The sequence below is a fragment of the Corvus cornix genome, chromosome 6, assembly GCF_000738735.6.
Source record: "Corvus cornix cornix isolate S_Up_H32 chromosome 6, ASM73873v5, whole genome shotgun sequence".
NCBI classification, from domain to species: domain Eukaryota; kingdom Metazoa; phylum Chordata; class Aves; order Passeriformes; family Corvidae; genus Corvus; species Corvus cornix.
The window spans coordinates 24,193,659-24,215,038 of NC_046336.1; the positions used below are offsets into that span (position 1 = coordinate 24,193,659).

General features: G+C 38.8%; 1 protein-coding gene across 7 annotated transcripts in view; it reads left to right on the forward strand.

Moving 5' to 3' along the window:
* Positions 1-21,380, forward strand: part of ZMIZ1 (zinc finger MIZ-type containing 1) — a 293,577-nt gene that overhangs the window by 142,900 nt on the left and 129,297 nt on the right. For all 7 annotated transcript variants that reach the window (XM_019293446.3, XM_010412904.4, XM_010412908.4 and 4 more), the window contains one exon: positions 10,763-10,876. In XM_019293446.3, coding sequence (XP_019148991.1) covers positions 10,763-10,876 — 114 coding nt within the window. The remainder of the gene's footprint in view (positions 1-10,762; positions 10,877-21,380) is intronic.

Sequence of the window (21,380 nt, forward strand, 5' to 3'; positions counted from 1 at the left end):
TTTGAACTCACACAGAAAACCTCCAGTACCCATAGGATTTAGTATAATTTTATTCTTTTCTGTGCAACAAATTAATCTGGCCTGTTTTACCTCATTTACCAAAAGACAATTGTCTTTTGGTAAATAAGGATGAATATTTGAAAATTCTAGAAATCTGTAAGTTGAGTCTATGATGTCACCTTGGTGTCAGATGAGCATAGGAAGTCCTTTTTGTCAGCAGCTGGGTCAAACTCTGCAGTGGAAATGTGACACAGCTGGTGACATCTCTGACTTATGTCCTGCTATTTCTGGCTCTTCCTTCTTGCATATGCGTTTGCTACTCGACTTGCCACTATTGTGTGCAACAGCAAATCCATAGAGGTATGGCTTAGAGAGCATTTGCACATAAGGACCATTTACCATTTTTACCATTTGTAAAAGCAGGTGTTCTCAGAAAAGTTGTAGTGGCTGAAGTACTGTTAATATCAAGAGCCTTCGGCTGTGCAGACCTCTGGCATCATCTCGTGAAGGAAGAGTCTCTTCACTGCTGGTGCTCACTCCTTCTTGCCTCTGTACAGTAACATATTGTACGTGGGCAGGTCGCACAGCAGGTGCTATGGGCAGTTTTGTAAACGAAAAACTGTCTGGGGAAGCATTTTTCCTTTTGATTTGCAAATATCTTAGTAATGCCTAGCTGGCTGGTAGAACCTGTGAGAATAGGTCATGTGAATTCTACATCTTCCACAGGGGTATCAGTTTGTGTAGTTGTCATTTTAAGTAGTCACATTGAGATTTTATCTCTGCATAGATTAAGAGATTAAAATAATAAAGGTTGAATCAGTTAATTAAAAGTGCTATTAAAAGCTCAATAAGTAAGTAAATTACTCAAATGAGTCAAAAAAATTATTGGAAAACAAAATACGTCCAACAAATGTGCTGCTGTTCAACTGAGTATACTGAAGACTATTGGTTATTTTTCAAAATCAGTGAATTTATTCTCCTGAAATTTAGAAAATTAATAAATGTATCTATTTTAATTAAATTTTAGAAGTTGATTCTGTACATAAATCAGAGGAGTTGGTGGGGTTTTTTTCCCCCCTTGCTATCAACTCACTTTATGCTCTTGGGTGGGGTTATTTCTTTTTTAGAGAATTCGCTATTGACAATAATCTTCCAGTAAAGGGATGATGTGATAATTCTTTAATGTTCTTAAAATACCTTGATAAGGCAAGAACTGCATGAAAGAAAACCACCAACCCAAACTTTTCATAAGGCTGTGATATGTACCTCAAATTATGAAATGGTTCATAACACTGAAATATTTATATAGACACTCCACTTTGCCTGAGTCCTTCACTTAATCTTCTACTAAAACACATTGTGAAAGTAGATATTCTTTTTGTCAAGACATCAGGTAAGCAAGTCTAGAACAAATAAGCCTATTTTAAACAATAAAATCTGTTAACAATTTACGTAAATATTATTGTAATAATTAAGCATTGTTCTAATAGTGCAGTGATATGCTAACAGAAAGAGTATGGCCACCACTTTGAGAAAATTAACTCCTTGATATGTTGAGATATTTAGGACTGAAACTTCTGACTGAATATCACGAGGGCATTAGAGAAGAAAGCTCCTGTATCATTGCAATGTCTGTTGGAATGATAGGGCTCAGCATTGTTGCTGTAGTCGCATAGAGACATCTCATGCTTGCATGGTATAGTAGGGAGATACTAATGGAAAATGGGTTGTTCCACTTGCCAAGAAGAGCAAGTGAACTGGTTAGGCAAACTGATTTCGTAATTCTGTTGAGCTGTAATTGCAAATTTAAAGCCTTGCATGGCTGAGCATGGCCTTGGAGAAAGAGCAAACAGTTTTACCTTTGTCTTTTGACTTTTATCCTGTAAAATCAGTTTGTGAATGCTTAAGGAAAAATAATTCCAGCCCCTTTGATTATTTGGAGTCTTTGTAAACCCTCCTGTTCCCACTGCTCTCAGCTGACATAATAGCAGTCCAGGTGCTGGGGGCAAGGAAGGTACAAAGATTGGACCATCAAGAGATGAACATAAAGACATACTGCCATTAGTCTGCCCCATTTCCATTTTCAGTCAGATCTGATCACAGCCTTCAGACCCCCAAGTCACAGTTTCCTCCTGGGCAGGGGAGGGTGGGGTGGAACAGCAGGTTATGACTAAAGAAGTTTAATTTGCTGCATGTTCCCTTACTTAACATAAAGTTTTATCAAAGTATATCATAAATGTACTGCAGTTACGCAGATCTGAATGGTTTGGAGTAGGAAGATAATGTTGCAGTTCTGATCAGCAGAGTTAAGGAATGATTCTTGTTTTAGCTCTTCTGGCTTCTATGTATAGTTCTTGAGGATCAGATGTTAAATCCATTTCTTACACTTTTGTAAAACTAATGGACAAGCCAAGGTTGCAGTATCTTTCCTTTGCTCCAGCACATGCATATAGGTGTGTAGTCATCCTCGCAAAACTCATGGTACAGGAGATCCAGACAGCAGAACAAGGCTGCTCAATTACCAGGCATTCACCTTTTCTGAAATCAGTACTGAATTACACACACACTTTATACTAAAAGTGTACGAGAGAAGCATCTATGAAAATCTGCATTAATACAGATTTTGTTCCCTTACAGCTCATAACTGAGCAGCTTGGGTTTTTTGCAGTTCAGTGATGCTCATATTTTTTATTTGTTCTTTTTCTCATTTGCTTAGCATGTGATCTTGCCCAGTATTTTCTTGATGCTAAACATCTGATAAAGAGGTGCTGGTCTTTGCTCAGTATTTACTGTTTTATTTTTAAAAAGAAGCTGCAATGGACAAAGGGGGCAAAGGTGACTCTGTGTGCTCTGTTTTTTATAAGTGGGAATGGCTAACGTGGTCTTAATCTCACTCTCAGTGTATCTAGTACCTCTCAAAATGTGAGCCTAATAAAATATTTATAAAGCCTCCGATGGAATGAGCCATATAAGTGCAAGATAATTCTATTAATTAGGGATCTCTCAATCTCACAAACACTAAATTGGGGGGGGGGATTATCTGAATTCAAAATGCACAGCTTGAGCCTTTTAATTTTTTGATAAATAAAACAATCTTTGATATTGAAAGGGACTGCAGAGAATTGAACTATCTATACCCATATCCAGATAAACAAGAATCACACTCCCAAGAGATAGAAAATAGCTCAATACTCCCCTCTATCCTCATGAAAAAGACCATTTATTTTGAATATTGATTGCAGATGAGTTTTTAACATACTGAGTATGGCTGCTTATGGATAGGGCAAGATGTGTATAATCACAGTTGACTGTAAAAAAAATAAAGATAGAGAAACCACCTATTTCAGGTTACGTCATTTTCTATGTTTTAAGTGTATTCCTGGGTGGTGTCCTGTATTTCTGTACAGGAGCTCTCTGGCAGCCAGTGGCGGGCATGCCAGGGAGAGGGAGAGTTCTGGGTGGATGGGGATCTGAAGTAGAGGTCTTTGCATAGGAGGAGGAGACAGGTTCATGATTGGGCTCACTCACAGAGCTTGCTCAGGGTTTAGAGTAAAAAAGCTTCAACCAATGTATGAAAGCAAATGGCTCCTGCTGGTTGGAGGTCTTATGGTGCTGAGTGAGCTTTCAAATTTAGGTCCAGTAGCAGTGTACCTGTGCACTGAGTAACACACAGAGACCAGCCTTGTCTCCCCTTGGTTATGCTCTGCAAGGGTGGCTGACCAGCCATCCTACTTACATTCTTAAGAGAGGTGATTAGTTTTCGTTTGGGAGCTGAAGGCCCTTTGCCCCATATGCAGGAGCACAGTAATTCTGCACTTGAGTTGTTTTAAGTTGAAGGGCATGTCATCTCTTTCAGTTCTCTCTGCCCTTTCTCTTTCCAGGTCCCATTCTTCCCTACTCCCCTCTTCGCCCCACTTCAGCACAGTAGTGCATTTTCATTACACATAATTGCAGGCAGGTCTGGATGAGCATTAAGATGGACAAAAAACAGTCTGAATTGCCTGGCAGAATCTGCCAAAGCACATGGCCACCAAATCCCATCTCAAGGGTCAGAGTGAGATACACACCACAGTTAGAAAATTCCATAGGCATGAAGAAGTGGGTCAGCTCCTTCACCAGTCATTATCAGTTTAGCACCAAAAGAATTATGATTTCTGTTCATAGTTTTGAGCATAGTTATTTTTGTATATAAATTTTGATAGCTGCTTTTTGTTATTAAATTCATAGATTTTACAATCATATGAGAATTTTAATTTCCATTGTTGTGAAGAAAGGCTTGAAAACCTGCATGCTGCAGCTGAAAATAGCAAGCAAGTCATGTGAACCTCAGAGTTGTACACAGGCATTTCAAATTCCACCACCTCTTGCCACCGCAAAATTTGTCATGTTGAATATCTGGCTCATCATTTGGAAAAGATGGGCTTGATACTGTGTTTTATATACTTTGAAATTCTGGACAAAGTAAAAAAATCTTTCTGCTGGAAAGTTTTGAGAGCACACAGATGAACCTGTTGTCTAAACTTGGCTGAAGTCTCAGGATTACCTCAAGAGTAAATATGTACAGAATACTAAAAATCCATGTTTCCTTTTGGTGCCTTTCTTTGTATGCATTGTGGGTTTTGGAGAATAATGAGGAATATTAGTAACAAAATATTTCTCTGGCTTGAAATAATCGATAGTACAGTTATTTTTTTAAAAAGGAGGGTGTTGTGAGGCAGGAGTATTTATGCTGTGAACTTAACTGTGTCATCCTCTTACACTGATGATACAGCTCCACCTTTGGGAGAAGTTTCGCGATGCGTTTAGTCCAAAGCTGCTGCTTAGAGCAGAGTCCTGGTATCTTCCCAGCCCTACCTTTTGTTTGCTGCCACTTTCTTTGAGTCACGTCTCCCTGTGAGTGATGACTGAAAGTCAGCATTTGGGAGGTTAGATCACAGTCAGAACAGCAAGTGTAGTCTGAGGCACTGAAACTGCTGGAAGTACATGTTTGGGCAAAGAAGCTCGCAGAGACAACCTACCATAAGACTCAGCATTACCAACAAAATGTATCCTAAGTCTTAGGTCAGCTTTCAGTCTAGTACTGGTATGAAAAAATGATGTAACATGTTCCCATTCCCATGGCTCCTGAAGAGCCTTCCATGGAGTGGCTCACACTGCTGCTGTCTCCCCTGCTAGTGCTAAGGTTCAAGGACCTGCCCTGCCTGCCATCCTGGAGGGCCAGTGCAGCTCAAATTGTTAGTGTAGAATGTGGCTAATTCATCGTGCAGGCAGCCATGTGTCCTCTTGTGCTGTGCAGGGGCACAGGCAGGAGAAGACAGAGGGAGGCAGGAGCCTTCCAGGACTGGCAGCATCCAGTGCTTGCATTAGTCGGCAGTGCTTGTGGAACAGCAGCCAGGGCTTTCTGTCCTGAAGGAGAGCAGCTGCCCCCTGGATTCAGTTTCCCCAACTGGTGGACCAGAATGTTTGCCAAGTGTGCAGCCTTGCCACATGGTGTGTAGGAAGGGGTTAACTTCAGAGCGAAGAAAAGGCTACCTACATCTCTCTGTGTTTTCTTTTTCTGTGCACTGAAAAGCTCCCTGTGTTGCCGGTGTTCTGTGTCGCTGATGTAAGATTCCCAGACTCGTTGATTAGTGAAGCTAGACAGTAGACAGGGTCCAAGTGGCTAACCATGTGAGAAATGCAGTGACTGTAGGCTACTGTTAATTAACCTAGAATCTAGCTACATGGCATAATGTCTGCGTGATAAGTTATATTATCTTCAGCAGTTCAATTAAATCGAGGAGTGAGACACAGAGCAGACGTAACTCAGCAAAACAAACAGACAACTTGAGTCAGCCTTCATAATTTGCTGCGACATCACGTAAATAAATGCAATAGCTTGTTTAGCATAGTTAAGCAGTTTGCTGCTCAAAAACTTATTTGCATGACATCTCATTTTGAATAGGTTAAGTTGTGGCAAATTAGGTCTCTGCCTTCAGTCTGATGTATTCCACAGAAAAGAGGAAAAAAACCCTCCACCAGAGATGTCATTTGTAAATTGAAATTCAGCATTTGTTTTCTATAGCAGCAAACTGGAACATATGGATTTCATGTTTAAATGATTCACTTTCCATACCGTTGCTGTCACGTTAGCATTTCTTGATGTGTGTGAGATAATATTAAGCCTCTGTAATTGTTCTTAATTTTGACTGATATTCTAGCATTGCTTACTAGACTGTTCTGTCAGAGGTACGCAAGTGTACAAATGGGTTGCAGACTTCTATATTTAGAGGAGACAAGGCCATTGTCCTTGCCATGTTTCAATGTGGATAATTGGTTTCAGTCTCCAAACTCATATTGAATCTTGGACTGCAGGAAGTGGTTTTCACCACTTTGTTGGTGAGATGACTGAGAGTACTCACTTATGCTTTAGTATCCTTCTGAATAATAAGTTCTTTATTGTATATGCCTATTTAACTCATAGGGGCCTAAATTCATATGTGGAATGAAGCTTATATTTTTGTGCCCATGGCAGAGTTTTTATTGTATATCAAGACTTTTTGGTCACTGATTGGAAGGGAGTAACAATTTCAAGTGGTGGCTGTATTTTGAAATGTTGCGACCAAAATTTGCCACATATCAGCTGTTGTGTGTAACTCTCAATGTGATTGTTGTTGCCCTCTCTCCAGGCAGCTACAGAGCAGTAAACCATGAAATGGGCACACAGACAGTTGCAGTGGAATCTGATGGCCTTGGGTCCTATTGTACCTGCATCCTCTGCCTCTGTGTCCACACAAATTTGCAAAGGTGGTCTGTTCTTTATGTAATTAGAGCATTTAAGCCAGAGGTGGTCATGAGCAGCAGTAGATGTTCCCGCCTTCCCTAGAATCCAGCCCAAATGTCAGCAGTCCTCAGAAAAGGGCTTTGTTGGTATAGTTCACTCTTCTTGGACATAGTAAAATGGAGAGCAAAGTCTTTTGCTGTTCTCTATTCCCTTACAGCAGCCTGTTAATTGAAGACCTACAAAGAACAAAAGATTCCTTCCAAGATCAAATATAAATGACTCTGAGACTCAGACTCTCCCTTTAGAGCATCACCTGGTGATCCTGCAATGATATGCTCACATGCATTAAGTGTTTCTGTGATTTCTGTTCCATTCAGGCTAAAGGAATATTAGATTTGGGGTCTTATAAATGATTAGATGGAAAATTTTCTGAATTTTTTCAATTATAGAAATTGTCATGTTTCGCTAATAGTCTTCTGAAAAGCAAATGATACTGAAAGCAATCTGGTAAATAACTGCTTCATTCAGCTCATTGGCTTTGTTCATTTCTGCTTCAGATTTTATTCATACTTATCCTCTCCACTTGCTGAAAACATGATTGCTTGCAAGCATGGTGCTGTTAGGTGGCCCTTCACTAATAGCTTTGAAGATACACCAAGATGTCATAACCAGATCTGGTTCATTGTCACTTTTTTCTAAATCATCTACTAATGAGGTGGATTTTTTCCCCTTGTTTACAAGAAGCACAGTTTCAGACAAGACTCTTCAGGCACATGCCTTGCTTCTGTCAAAATGCTGCCAATAATTTCAGTTGAAGAGGATAGAGCCATGCATGGAAAATGCTTCACAACAAAGCTGATGGATGGATCTGGCATAAGCTTTGTTTTGTACTTCTGTTCTTGGATCGAAAACTGAGAACATCTCTTTAATTTCCTGTTTGATGAATACAGTAGATGTAATATTCTTCTCAGGCAAGCCTTTTGTTTTGAGGATGTGAATGACATTGGGGCTTTTTGCTCCAGGTACAGTGTTCAAGTTGTCAATAAATAAAAATCACAGTAGGCATTTGGAACATCTTCTTTATGTAACTGGGGGAAGGAGAGTTGCACCTGCCTTCATGCTTTGGTTCATGCTGGATCTTCTCTTTGTTTCTCTCATCCTGTAAAGTACTCAAATCTACTCCACAGAGACAGAACCCACTGGTATTCTGACTTTTTCATATGTTTTCTTTGGGGTTTTTTAGTGGGTAATGGAACTAACAGAATTGCTTATCTTGCCCAGTGAGTTTCTAAACAAGTTTTAGTTAGGTCGTTGCATTTAAGAAGTCAGGATTTCAATATCCCCTCTGTATTTAAGTGAGTTCTGATAGTGTACCTCAGGGGTCAGTCCCAATGCAGTGAAATAACTTGCTGGAGGGTTACAGAACAAACAGTTAAAACCAAGTCATTGAGGTCACCCCTACTTTGGCACAGGCAAGTAGGAGACTTTTCTTCCATAGGAAAGCACAAGTTTAATATATGTTGAAACTTCAGGGAAAAAAATTACTGTTTTTCTGGGGTGTTATGGTAAGTAGAAATTACCCTCATGTGGTGCTAAACTGAAAATTAAGTGTATGGATAAGGGTGCACCCTTCTTTTTATCTGTTAGGCTGTGTCTGTAAAAATTGTTCTCATTCAGGTATAGTGTCTGTTTCTCAATGGGGAAATTTTGTTGTAAGCTTTAGTAGAAGATGCCAGCTTTAGTAGAAAATGTCTTGTGTAGCTGGCAAGCAGCAACACTGGTGAAAATAAATATTATGTAGCTCTTACTTAGGGCTTTTGATTAGTGGATCTCAATTCATTTTCCACAAGGAGGGAAGAGTTACTAAAAACTGTTTCACATACAGAATTGCATAGCTTTCAGTGAATTCTTCCTTATGTTGTTTCTTTGTGGAAGGGTTTTTGGTTTGGGTTATTTTTTCCCTTCTGAGAGATGTGACCTAAGTCCTATCAGTACAATAGGTATTCAGTATGGTGCAATTTGTTCACCGGCTCATGTGCCTCTCTTGCCTTCTGGAAATAGTGTATTTGATATTAGCAGAGCTTACATGTGCTGTTGTAGAGGGGTTTGAAGCAACTTCTGTTTCCCCTGCAGATCAAAGTGGCCTGTGGAAGGAGCAGTATTCACTGAGAGACTTGGTGTCGGGCAGTCACTTCTCTGGAGGTTTAAGTGAAGCATTCAAAAAAGCGTCCTTTTCCCTTTTACTTGTAAGATTCATAACCCAAACTGCTGGCTCTGTTCATGGATTTTTTTTTTTTTTTTTATGTGAAGCCTTAAAATATGGCTTCTTACATGTACTCACTTGGATTCTTGCCTTTAATCTGTAAACACAATCGTTTGATTCCTCCAACAATTAGACAATCAGCCAGCAAAGAGATGTAATTCTGAAATGCAGCCTAGGTAAAGCTCTCACTGGATGGTGGTGGGAGCTGTACCCATATTGGCAGAGCAGAGGTAAGAAACCTGCTTTGCACAATGCCTGCCTGCTCTTTCAAATTCTGCTATTGTTTTAAAAATCTGTGCCCTGCATGTCAGTCATCTCATGTTAAAACAAGGCCTCTGACCAAGAGCATTCATTGAATAAGAATTATTTAATGTAACGTGATCCAAAAACTCACAGACTGGGAACTCCTGAAAACCTGGCAAGGGAGGAATTCTTTTTTTCCCCTTCATTTGTCATGATGCTAATATATGCAGCTACTCAGGCATTGAGGGGATGAAAGGAGAAAAAAAAGGTTGTGAAGCGTTGTAGTTCATCCAGATACTTAGAAATGAGCAGTTGCGTTTTCCCAAATTATGCAACTGATTTAAAAGTAATGATATATTTTTAAAATTACGCCCCTGAGATTTGCGCCTCCCAGATAAAACACTCATATCATTTTCATATTTTTCTCAGCAATTCTAAGAATTAGAAAACCACTACTTAAAAAACCCCAACAATTCCTAAATAGTCGCTTTTCTTCTTGTTTCTGGAGTTTTCACTGAAACACCTACCATCACCAGAACTGGAGAATTTACTAGCAGTATTACTGATGAAAATTGAATTCCTTCTTTCCTGTGCTGTCCCTCTGCTCCTGCTAAAATGTTGGAATACTTCAGCAATGTAGACAGTGAGGGATGACAGTGTGAACAATAGTATTAGATAAGTTTACTAACTGCCTCTAAAATCAGGACTTCTGGTTGTTCAGTAAAAAGACAGAAATTAATGTGATAGTCAGAAAAAATCCATTGCCCATGCAAATTTCATAACAGAACCAGATTTTTTTTCCCTCTCAAATCCTGCCACCCTCTTCAGGAGAGGTAGGGTTCCACTCTGAAATGTCTGCGTGCCTTCTGTGCATGTGAAAACATTTTCAGTTAAGAAATAACCCTCCATTTTTCATGATCCTGAAGCTAATGACCCTAATTGCTCATGATGATATGTCACGAGCAACGGAAACCAAAGCTCCTAGAAAGGATCAGTATAGTGAGTGTGCTTCTCCCTGTCACTGGCATTTTCTGACTCTGTCATGTTTGCCTCATTGGCCAGCAGCAAAGATTGAAATCTTGATTATTGGAAGGTGCTGTGCTGGCATGTCACAACAGTAGGGCATAAGCACACATCAAAGACATTGAACCTAACACTAAAATTTCCCTTAGCTGGGGCTCAGATAGTTTTGATTTCCAAGTAGAATCCATTATGATTTGCAGGTGGGAGAGGTGCTGCTGTGGAGGAAAGAGTTTGGGAAGCTCTGGTATTTCAGCTACAGTTTGCCTCTAACTAATGAAGTCAAGTCAGAAAACTGTGTAAGTGTTAATAAGAAGGAAGTAGGATTTTCTGCATTCACTGTGCAATTTAAAGTCCTGCTTTTGAATTACGTGCTGTTCCTAGAGCCAGACTTTGCAATAATGTGGTGTAGAAAGGAACATGTCAGCCTTTGTGTATGTTATTTACCATGCTGCTTTGCCTTCCCTTTCCAGCACTTACAGAACCCAGCAAACTTCCATAATGCAGCAACAGAGCTCCTGGACTGGTGTGGAGATCCCAGAGCCTTCCAGAGACCATTTGAGCAGAGCCTGATGGGTTGTTTGACGGTACGTCCATCCTACTGTGACTGTGGCTCCTGTTGTGTTTTGTACTGTGTTCACTCTCTTGTGGCCAAGGGAACTTGATTTTCAGAATCTGCATTTTGAGGGAATTTTGTCATTTTACCTTAAATATATGAAGCCAGATCCTAAGACCTGTTTATTTGACTCCATTGCTTAACAGGAAGCAAAATGCAATAACAAGAAGTTAGAGCATAAGAGGGCTAAACATTTTTAGTTAGATGACTTAAAAATGCACAGGCTAGGTTATTTGTTATGCTCATGGTTTGAAATTGTAAAGTGAGTCGTGTTCTTACAGAGTAATGAACTTTCCAGGCATTTGTTTTCCTTTGGAATTTTTGGTAGGGCTGAAGGACTACTTGCATTTTATTCTAAGTATGCTGTGCTTTCAGCTAAACAGTGTTTCTGACATACCTGTTCAGCTGACTTTCTTACATGTATTGACTGCAGGTCTAATCCTGACATACTAATTCCAACAGTTCCATTGATTTCAGTGCTTTTCTTTCCATTCACTTTCTATTAAGACCACTGTAGTTCCTAAAGCAACTTCATTAATAATGCATTAAAACACATATTTGTGTGTGCGTTTTTTGTTTTGAAAATTTTATTTCCCATACCCCCAGCAGCAGCAGTCCAAATTGTTATGTGGAGTCAAGACTTTAGATGAATTAAATTGTCACTGAGCAGGAGGATTTAAAAGCCTCGCTGCAATTTGCCAAGCAAGTTGATATAAATAAATAGTCACAAAAGAAACAGAAATTCTGAAATGACTGAGGAAGAGACTGTCATTGTATTTGTTGGGGGGCAGAAGTACATGGATTATTTTCATGCACTGTGTAGCTGGTATATATAAAGCAGACATTAAGACTGAGACTTAGTTGCCAGAAATCCAAATGTTAAGGAATGGCTCCATCTTAGTGTGCTGCAGTGTATAGCATCCCTCAGATTTGTATGTCAAAAAGTTAGAATAAATCCAAGGATGATAGGAGGTGCATAGCATTCTTCCAATCAGAGAAAAAAATAAAATAAAGCAAGTTAAAAATGTTTAAGTCCAGAGATAGAATATTTAACAATACTGTTTTAAAGTAAAAGCTATCTGTAACATCAATTATGAGAAAATGCACATAATGTCAAAGGTGACCATAACTATATTTTATTTATACTTTTTAAAAACTTTCCTAGCATTTGGGAAAGGACACATTCACCTCAAGTATAATTGGGCAGTCTGTGCACTGTATTTCTCTGCAGCCCCTTGCTAGAACATTGTCAGTCTGACCTGTGACTTCCTTGCTGTTTAAATCTTCTCTTTCTACATGAGCAGATATTCAGCCCTGCCCAACTGGAGGGTCAGAATAAGGTCTGACTGCCAGTGATTCACTCTTCACAGAGTGTACAGAAAGTGGGCAGGAAATGCTCCATGAAAACTAGTGAGGTAAAACACAATACGTGGTTTTCAGTGTATTGAAATGAAAATACAGTTTTTCTTCTGACAAGGATGAAAGAAAAAAAAATCTTAATGTTAATATTTGAGCCATTTGTATTGCTTTGCTTCATACTACTTCTCCATGGAATCTGAACAGGGTGGCATGTCCCCCTTTCCCAAGCTTGTTGTGGGAGAGAACTATCTGCAGTGTAGGACTGACTGGCAGCAGCATCTTTATCACATGTTGTAATCTCATTATATTCCTGACAAGGAAATAACACAGGAACTTAAGTTGGCTTGTTCTATGCTTGATAAATACACAGGATTTGCAGAATGCATATAAACTGCAGTGAATATGTTTCTTGTTCTTAATTTTAAAATCCCTCTAAGAAAGATATTCTTTAATTTCTTCCTGTGTACATCCCTCTTCCTCTTCCTGCTTCCCATTAAAGAGAGACTTAACTACATGGTTGTATCCCAAGAGGTTTGTACTTCCTGTATCTTCTTAATACATTAGCAGTACAGTGGGCAAGGTCTCCTTTTTAAATTTTTTTTTCTCCTTATAGATATTCTTTCTATCTGAGCTTGCTCATGCATAATTTCTTTCAAATTAATATTTTCTGATTCATAATTTAACAAAGGTGGATTTTGAGGCTTGTCATTCACTTACAGGAAAAGGGGTTTATCTTAGTTTCATTTAACAAACATGATAGAACTTCAGGCTGTTTTCAGAGAAATTATTCAGAAAGTTGCAAATAAGTGAAAGGTAGCTGAAATACTGGAATATCATGAGTAAATTTAACATCAGTTTGCTTAGCTGCATGTTCTGTACTATCAGGAGCCTATTTTTTTAAATGCTGACAAGGTTTACCAGTGTCCTTCTTTGTGAGGATTATGCTAAAAGAAAAATGAAAAATCAGTATGAAAGTCGGTTCAACCACTGAAACAGGATTATTGTTTTATTTTGCCAGCCTTTAAAATGACCTTCAAAATCAAATTCCCTTAAAACTTCTGTATTTTTGGATATACTTTTTAAAGCAAGTAATCTTTACCATCATTACTGCATTCAAGCTGTGTGGTTCTTAAAGGCATTTAATTCAGAAATTCTACAAATACTAAAAAATGCTTGCTCATAAAGCTTCCCCTCTGTAGTGTTGAGAATGATTTTTTTATTTTTATGACATTCTGTTCTGTTAACTCTCTGACCAGGGAAAAAGTGGTATGCTAAACTGTTCTGGAACCATCAAGGGATATGAAATGATCACGTCCTAAGAGTGGATAACATGATATATACTAACCCAAATTGAAACATATTAGGATGTCATGAATGCAGAGGAGCAGGCTCTCTCAGGAATGTGCAAACCATTCATTCACACACTGCAAAACTGAAATGCATCAGATGTAATGACAGAGCATCAAAACAGATCTGTTGTGTTATGAATAGCCAGTTTAATAGATTATCACAGATAGGCATAACATAGGTACAATGCATAGGTACAACAGATTCTTTATGTTATTTAAGTCTTATGTGTAGTCTTTTGCAAAAATTAACCAATTAGATTTAATCCTATTAATAAAGGACAAATATGCTCAGTCTTGAGCTTTAATTTAAGAAGTGGTTCTTAGAAGTAGTTCTGTTTACCTGACACACCGTCTTTGTGTTGGGACTGTCAGTAATGCCTGGTTCACTTTATAACCACCTGGATGGTTTTATTCCTGCTGCCCATCTTGGATGCAGAAGAATGATCTTAGAAATATTCTGCTTGGGCAATAGCAGAAGAGCTTCCAGCTTCATTTATGGATTTGCTGGTTTTGATAATAATATATAGAATGTATGTATGGAATGTATGGAAGGCTGTTGTAGAGGGTTTTCTTAAATTGTAATGCTAGCACTTAGAGAAATCTTGGTGACTTGAAAATTTCATGAGTTTGCTAGACAGCATGTGTTGAACAGCAACATGTGTAGTACGTGTCTAGTATTTGTCTTTCCTTGGTGATTTTTCTTTTAGAATAATCTGTGCACAATATACATACTGGCTATTTGCAGTAGATAATTTTTCCATATCAGCAGTACTTTATAATCCTGGAGTTACGTTTGCTACTGTGGGCTCCATTGTATACAATGTAATAGGAATGATGTTCTTATCTCAAGAAGAAGCTCAGGATTTGATACAACAGCTAAATTTTGCCAGAGGTACCTAAAAGGTATGTTAAGTTCATTTCAGTAGTTAAATACTTAGCATTTGTTAAGTAGGATCTTTTAAATGATTACTCATTTAGAGGTGAAATAATTTCTTTTTGTGATAAAGAAATTAGGCTAATGCTGTCCAGGCCTATGAATAAAACAGGGTATTTCTGTGCAGTGCACACTGTCGAAGAGGCAAGGATACATAGGTAAACCCTTGGCTTGTGCTATAAATAGAAAATATTTTTTCATTAACTAAGCCCCAAAAGCTGTGCCTCTTCTGGCCAAAATGCAAAGCAGTGCAATGTTGTTATGTTCAAACAGTTCTGACAGACACTAATTCTAGAGCTAAAATTTTTGTGCTTACCCATTACAGAAAATCACCTAAGTGAGCGGGTAATAAAATTTATAAAGAATACACATTTCAACAGATAAATAATAAGTTAGGAATAAAGGGGTAAGCTTTGAATCTTTTTTGTTTCTTGCAAGCTACAGGTTGTGGGAAGGTTCCCTTAAACAGCTTTTATGGAACTCATGCAAGCAAATTATGGTCTTTCTCAGAGACAATAAGATCTCTCCTAACTTGCCAAGAAAAGCTAGGTGTTATTTTTCAACAGTAGTTATTTTCAAATCACATAGACAGTCTGTAGGCCAGAAACTGAATTATAATTGAAATCATTGATTCTATAAATTATCGAAATGGCAGTGAATATGGTGTTCTTTTGTATATAATACTACTTCTTCCATAATGTTATGGGGAGCTGATGAAAACAGCCTCCACTTTCCACAAAACAGACATAGCTGTGTTTTTCCTAAGATAGAAAAAATTTCTTACTCTAGCACTAGATTATATTATGGCAAGGCTGATAGTCTTGATAAATTTAAGAATATAAATCTCTAAAAATGTACTGTAAATGGCATTACCTTACAGTCTCCTGAAAGAAACAGCTTCAGTTACCACACAGCAGTTAAAAAAAAATAACCCTAGTTTGGCCAAATCAGATATCAGTCCAAGCAAAGAAATCAAAGAACTTGAATCACTCCCAGGTTAACTTTTCTCCTAATCATTTCCCAATCCATGTGGATACTAAAAGTCATGTTTAACAGTAATGTTTAGCAAAAAGTTACACAGTAATTAAATTATATCTCTGTGTATGGGAGACAAAAGCAAAATACTGTTCAAAAGCTTTTCAGGAAAGAATGCCTCAGAGTAGACTGCAATCCAAATTACTTTCAGTCAGCATTTGGCCCAGGTTGTTTCATTCATGTCTGCCTCTTCTCAGGCCCAGTGTAGTCTCATCCCATGGGTCTGCTCTTGCCAAGCAGTTTAACATGTAAATTATCTTATTGAAGGCTTTGGGTAACGTTTGTGTTGGTGCTGCAGCAAAAATGGAAATGAGGAGACAGCTGAGAGCAAAACGGACAGATTTACAGACTTGTCTTCAGCAAAGGACCGTAAAGGCACTGCCTTGTTCTCTTGCTGTGCTTCAGCTTTACAAGGCACCGAGTTTATCATTCTTTAGGGCTCTTCAGTGTGTCTAATAAAGAGATAAAAGGGTGAGAGAAGCAAAGCTGTGTGCAGTTACTCTGTAGCTGTACCTAGGTGCTTCGTCTAAGAAACTAGAATCCAGCACTACAATGGTTTTGGACAGTAGGAGGAGTTTAGGTAAGTGGGGTGTGCTCACCTGGGCTGACTCCTGGTCAAAGCCCTGAATGTAAGAGAGCTTCTCTAGTGAAAGCTGTGGTTTTTAACCACCATGGCTGGGATCTGGGTCTCTCTTTGCATCTAAAAGATTCAAAGACTTCCTATCCCAGATTTTCCACAAAAAAACCATCCTGAAACAGTCATTGAAATAGTAATTAAAAATGTCTTTCCCTCCCCTTCCCCCCAAATCTTAATGTTCTAGATTTTCCTCTCCAAACAGGGGGACTGCCTCAGTCATCAGATGTGGGAAACTTACCTGTGTTTGTGAAAGAAATATTTCTTTTTAAATTAAAACAAGCAAACAAGCAAAGCTGTAGTCCTAGCTGTACTTCATCTAAAGGTTATGGATTTCATTTAAATCTTTTGTGCTGCTTGTAGTTCTTACTACATCTCTGTACTGCTGATGAGAGCTGCCGAAATAACAAGCATCAATGATAAACTGATGGAAGTATCTGCTATATGTTCATGTTTTAATGATACTGATACAATAGTACAATAATCTTTTGAATTGCATTTTAAGGAGAAAAAAACCCTAATTGCTCTCATTTTCCTAATACAGGAATCTATTTTAGCTTGTGTGATATGTTTTGAAGAACATAATTGGTTCCTAAAAGACATACATGTTAAAAAAGAAAAAATAGAAGAATGGCATGTCTGAATTATGGGAGGTTTCCATAATGGGATGCCTCAGACTGCAAATGCAGCTGCTGCTGCGTTGACTTCATGCTTGCCTGGATTCATTCGGTTTAATGCAGAAAAGTACACACATAATCAAAAATCAACCTGTGACATTCCAAAAATCAGATTTCTAGTCAGATTAGAGTTTGAATGTGATTAATTATATGGAAGAGTTAGTTCAGCATATTTATACCCAGAAAGTGGGAGGTTGCAGCTGCCAGTGAGACCCCTAGAATTGTTACATTTACTCTTTGTATCCAAGACTTCCAGAGCACAAAGTTCACGTGTAAGAAATTCTGCTCCCATCATCCTCTCCACGCATCTGTTAAACACACAGCTTTGTGTTTGCAGAGCAGCACAACACTCCAGGGCTGTGTACGTGCTGTACTGCCAGGGTACAGCCAGCAGGCACAGAACACTCTGCTTCAGAGCAGCTCAGAGTGCTACCAAATAACTCATTATTACTGCGTGTCCTTTCACTTCATGGTCTCCTAAAGCCCTTTTTACCTAAACTTTGTTAGTCTAGTGATGATCTTTAGTTCAAAATTAAGGTCAATGGAACAGATCATTGCAGAAATTATAACATTATTTAAAACTCTTTGAGATGTGTTGCTCTCCAAAGTAAAGTACTTTCGGAATTCCCTTGTCACTTTCTTCATATGAGAGGTGTATGTTTCATCCAAATCACTGTTCAAGGTGTGCCAGAACTCAGGTGACAATAGTATTGCGGTGACCCAGTGATCAGCTGGTTTAATTAAAGCACAATCCCTGCCTCTTTTTCTCTGGGAAAATTTTCAGTGGAGAGGGTTGAGTATAGTGACCTTCTCTTCAACGTTTATGCTAGTTAGGGACATGCAGAGAGGAAGAGGATGTAAAGGAGGAGATACCCTTACTCTGCATGATTTACATCACTGTTGCAGGAAGCATCAAGAAGTACGTGGCATGCATACTGGTTTGTTTTACTTTGAAAATATGGCCCTTATAGAGTGGGAAATACATTTTAAGAAAACTCTAGTTTGAATACAAGGGTTCTGTAAAGTCTCTTACATTTGCAGAACCTACTTAATGTCTGTTTTCAAGCATCAAAAGCAAGAAACTACTTAATGATATATATAACTTCCCTGACTTGCTTTGATTGTCTCTATTGTTGAAGCAGCCCTTCTGCAACTGAAGTGTAAGAGTCTCATCAGATCAGGACTTCAGATCACAGATTTCTTCCTCCTTTTCCTACCCTTTTTTTTTTTTTTTCTGTTTGAGGCAGATCACTATTCATGTTGCAAAATTCCTCAATTTGCTTCCTGTTTATCTGATCTTTGTGTGTTACTGAGGGGGAAAAATTACCATCTACATTGCAGAATTCTAATTACAAAATTTCTGCTGTAGTCTTCAAACTGCATTCAGATAATTTCAAGTATGCACAAGTGGCTGAACATGGAGCCGTCTGAACTAGCAATCAGCTGGCATTTTTAGTTCTGAGCTACCAGCAAATTGAATTGGTAAAATTCATTCTGATGCCAGCAGGGGGGGGTGCTCTTGACTGCTGCTAGTTAAGAGTTTCATTGAAAGTGCAACATAATGGGAAGGGAGTTGAGAAATAAGCAGTCATGTAGCTCTCTTGATTAACAGGGCTGTTAGGTTGAGAGCTACATTGTTCCAGTACTTCGTGGGGTGATGACAAGCAGGGCAGCGAGTGACGCTCCGCGGTGAAGCTCCCTAGCCTTGCAAAAGGAGGAGGGAAGGGAGGAAAAAGTATTGCAGGTAAATTCAGCAAAGAAAATATGCTGGTAGCCAAATTTGTCTGCTTTTCATGTAATTAAAACCTCACTCCCATCATTTTCTGCTCACTGTCAATGACCCTGAGAGTTCAGACATCTGGAATTCTGCAGAGCTGAGTCACAGACAGTGAATGCGTTGTCTCCTTTATGAAGGCTGTTCATCTGAATTATTCAGGTTAAAGATTTCAGAGGTTTGGAGTGATCAGATTTTCTTACTGGCAGGTGATGTTATAATAATGTTTGTTTGCAGATAGTGTATATGTTAATTTAAAAATGGCTTGAAATAGTTAGTGCCATATCTAAATTTAAATAAAAGCGAGGTGTTGCCAGTGTGTGTAGGAAATAGGCTAGCTTTTGTAAAGTCTAGCTGTCTGAAATGTTATTGCAAAATAACATAGAGAAATGTTAAGTGTTGAACCTTGGGCTGGCCAAGCACCTCTCTCACCCATGATAAAGGATGATGATCTCAATTTATGATTGTGGTACTGGCAACTATGTCTGTTTGGGGTTTTTTTTAGCGCATTACTTTTCAATGGAACTTTATGTTATGTATGGTTAGGTCAAGTAAGATAGGTTCTTACAGCATTGCAGAATGAAATCATGGTTGAACATGTGGTGCCAGCTACATGTCTAAATTTTTGCTGATGTGCTAGATTTGAATTTGCAGTTAGGGAAAGAGTATGTTTGCAAATGGTATCATAATCACTTAGTCATAACATTTAATGGATTATCGAAATTGTTTCCTTGATCCCATCTGATCCACACTGGTACCTGAATAAGACTGAAATCAGAGGAAGTTTCAAATGTGGTAGAATTCCTGGGACAGGGTTCAGACGCAGCTGGATGGCTTCAGTCAGCAGCAGGTGTCTGGAATCACTGAGGTGTGGCCTGGGACAGACCTAAGGGACCATGCTGTCTATTCTTTTTCTCCAAAATGGGATGTGATACAGATAAAGTCTGGTCTGCTATAAATCCCCTTACCCTCCAAAATCCAGAGAATGATAGGTAGCTCTTTCCAGTGCCTGATGATCTTTAATACCTCAAACATTTTCCCAGTGAGTCACATATACACTGAGAAGATGAATGTCTGTTCCTGATTGTCTCTTTAGGCATTTAATTTTTCTGTCGGATCTGTAGTATTTCGTGTGTCTTTGGTCTCATTTTTGCAACATTTCTCCAGGTTATAAAGATAATTTTAAACTCTTACTGTGTCCTGTTAAGTGTTTGCAGACTCTTCTGCCTGCAAAACCACCTAGAGGTTTTGCAGTTTACTCTGTCACTGGCCAAATCAGGACTATATACATAGAAATTACCTGTAACAAGCACAAGTTATGATTTGACAAAGGACTAGTAATTAATAATCTGAGTAAAATTTATACTGCTGTCATCTGGGCTATGTTCCTTTGTAACAATAGTGTTACATAAGGCAATGTCAAAAGACGGATTAGAGTTAGCATATGGTAACTTGTCAAAGAAGGAAATTGCACAGTGCTGATGGATTCATGATGATGTTCTGTATTGCCCCCCTAGCACTTCTTTAATACTTCGTTTTGTTGTCTATCTGGATACCTGTACTTTCTGAGAGTCACCTTAAAACCAGATTTGATGTATCGCCAAGCTCTCTGTCCTGAATGAATCTCTGAAGATAATCATTAGCAGTTACACTGTTTGTCCAGGCAAGTTCCTTTGAGGCACTCAAAGGTAAATTTCATCAGGGTCTGCTGACCTGCGTATATTAAACTTACCAAATGTCTTGTATCTAGTTGTTTGTGTTTTGTGGATCATGCTCCTATGACACATTTGTTATCTTGTTTCTGGGAATTCTCAGTGTCTCTTTAAAAAGCTGGGGGGTCCCTTGCATACAGAGGAAAGCTTGACAAGAACCAAGTGAGCGATGGCAGACTTGAGTTGTAGACAACCTGAAACAGGGCCTTGGGAGGCAGGTGTGATCTGTTCCATTGACCTTAATTTTGAAATAAAAGTAGGTCTTTAACCTGTCACAGTTGAAAGAAAAACTTTAGGTACAGTCAATGCAAAAAATTGTAAGACTTGTTAAAAAATTCAGACAACATGCAGCTGGCACCATGTGTTCATTCTGCAATGCTGTAAGCACTTATCTTAGTTGACCTAACCATTCCTTGTAAAGGAAATAGATGTCTACTGCCCTGTTCATGTCAACCAAGCTGAGGCAGAAGGGACCAGAGAAAGCCCTCTTGAGCACAGGTCCACCAGTTTGTTTAATGGACCCTCTGTCTGCATTTAGTGGAGTGCATACAAGAACACTTTAGTTGGAAAATTACTCTTGGCAAAACAGAAATTTTATTAGAAATATCTGCTTTCTGTTAAGTTTCTGTGTGTTTTGTTGCTCTTTTGAGAGGAAGAAGGGGCTTTTTGTGCAGTTTGTCAGTGGAAGCACTTTCTTTCAAAGATTATAATTTTTAAATTTTTTTTGCTAAAGCAGATTTGCAATTTGTTTTCCCTCACACTTTGCGTGAAGAAGTAAGTGCTAGTTTGACTGGCTGACTTCTGCTCGCTCTCAAATTCAGATTTTGCCTGCTCATGCTCAGTCCTCTTGTGGTGTTTGCTGGGGCACTGCTCAACCACTCCAAGGTGGGTGCTCCCAGGCCGTGCTGTGGCCATCGGGTGTGGTCAGCCTTGGGCTGCACACTGGCACCTGGAAAGCTCTGCTGTGCACCCCTCTCAGCTTCATGGCACTGCTTCCTCTG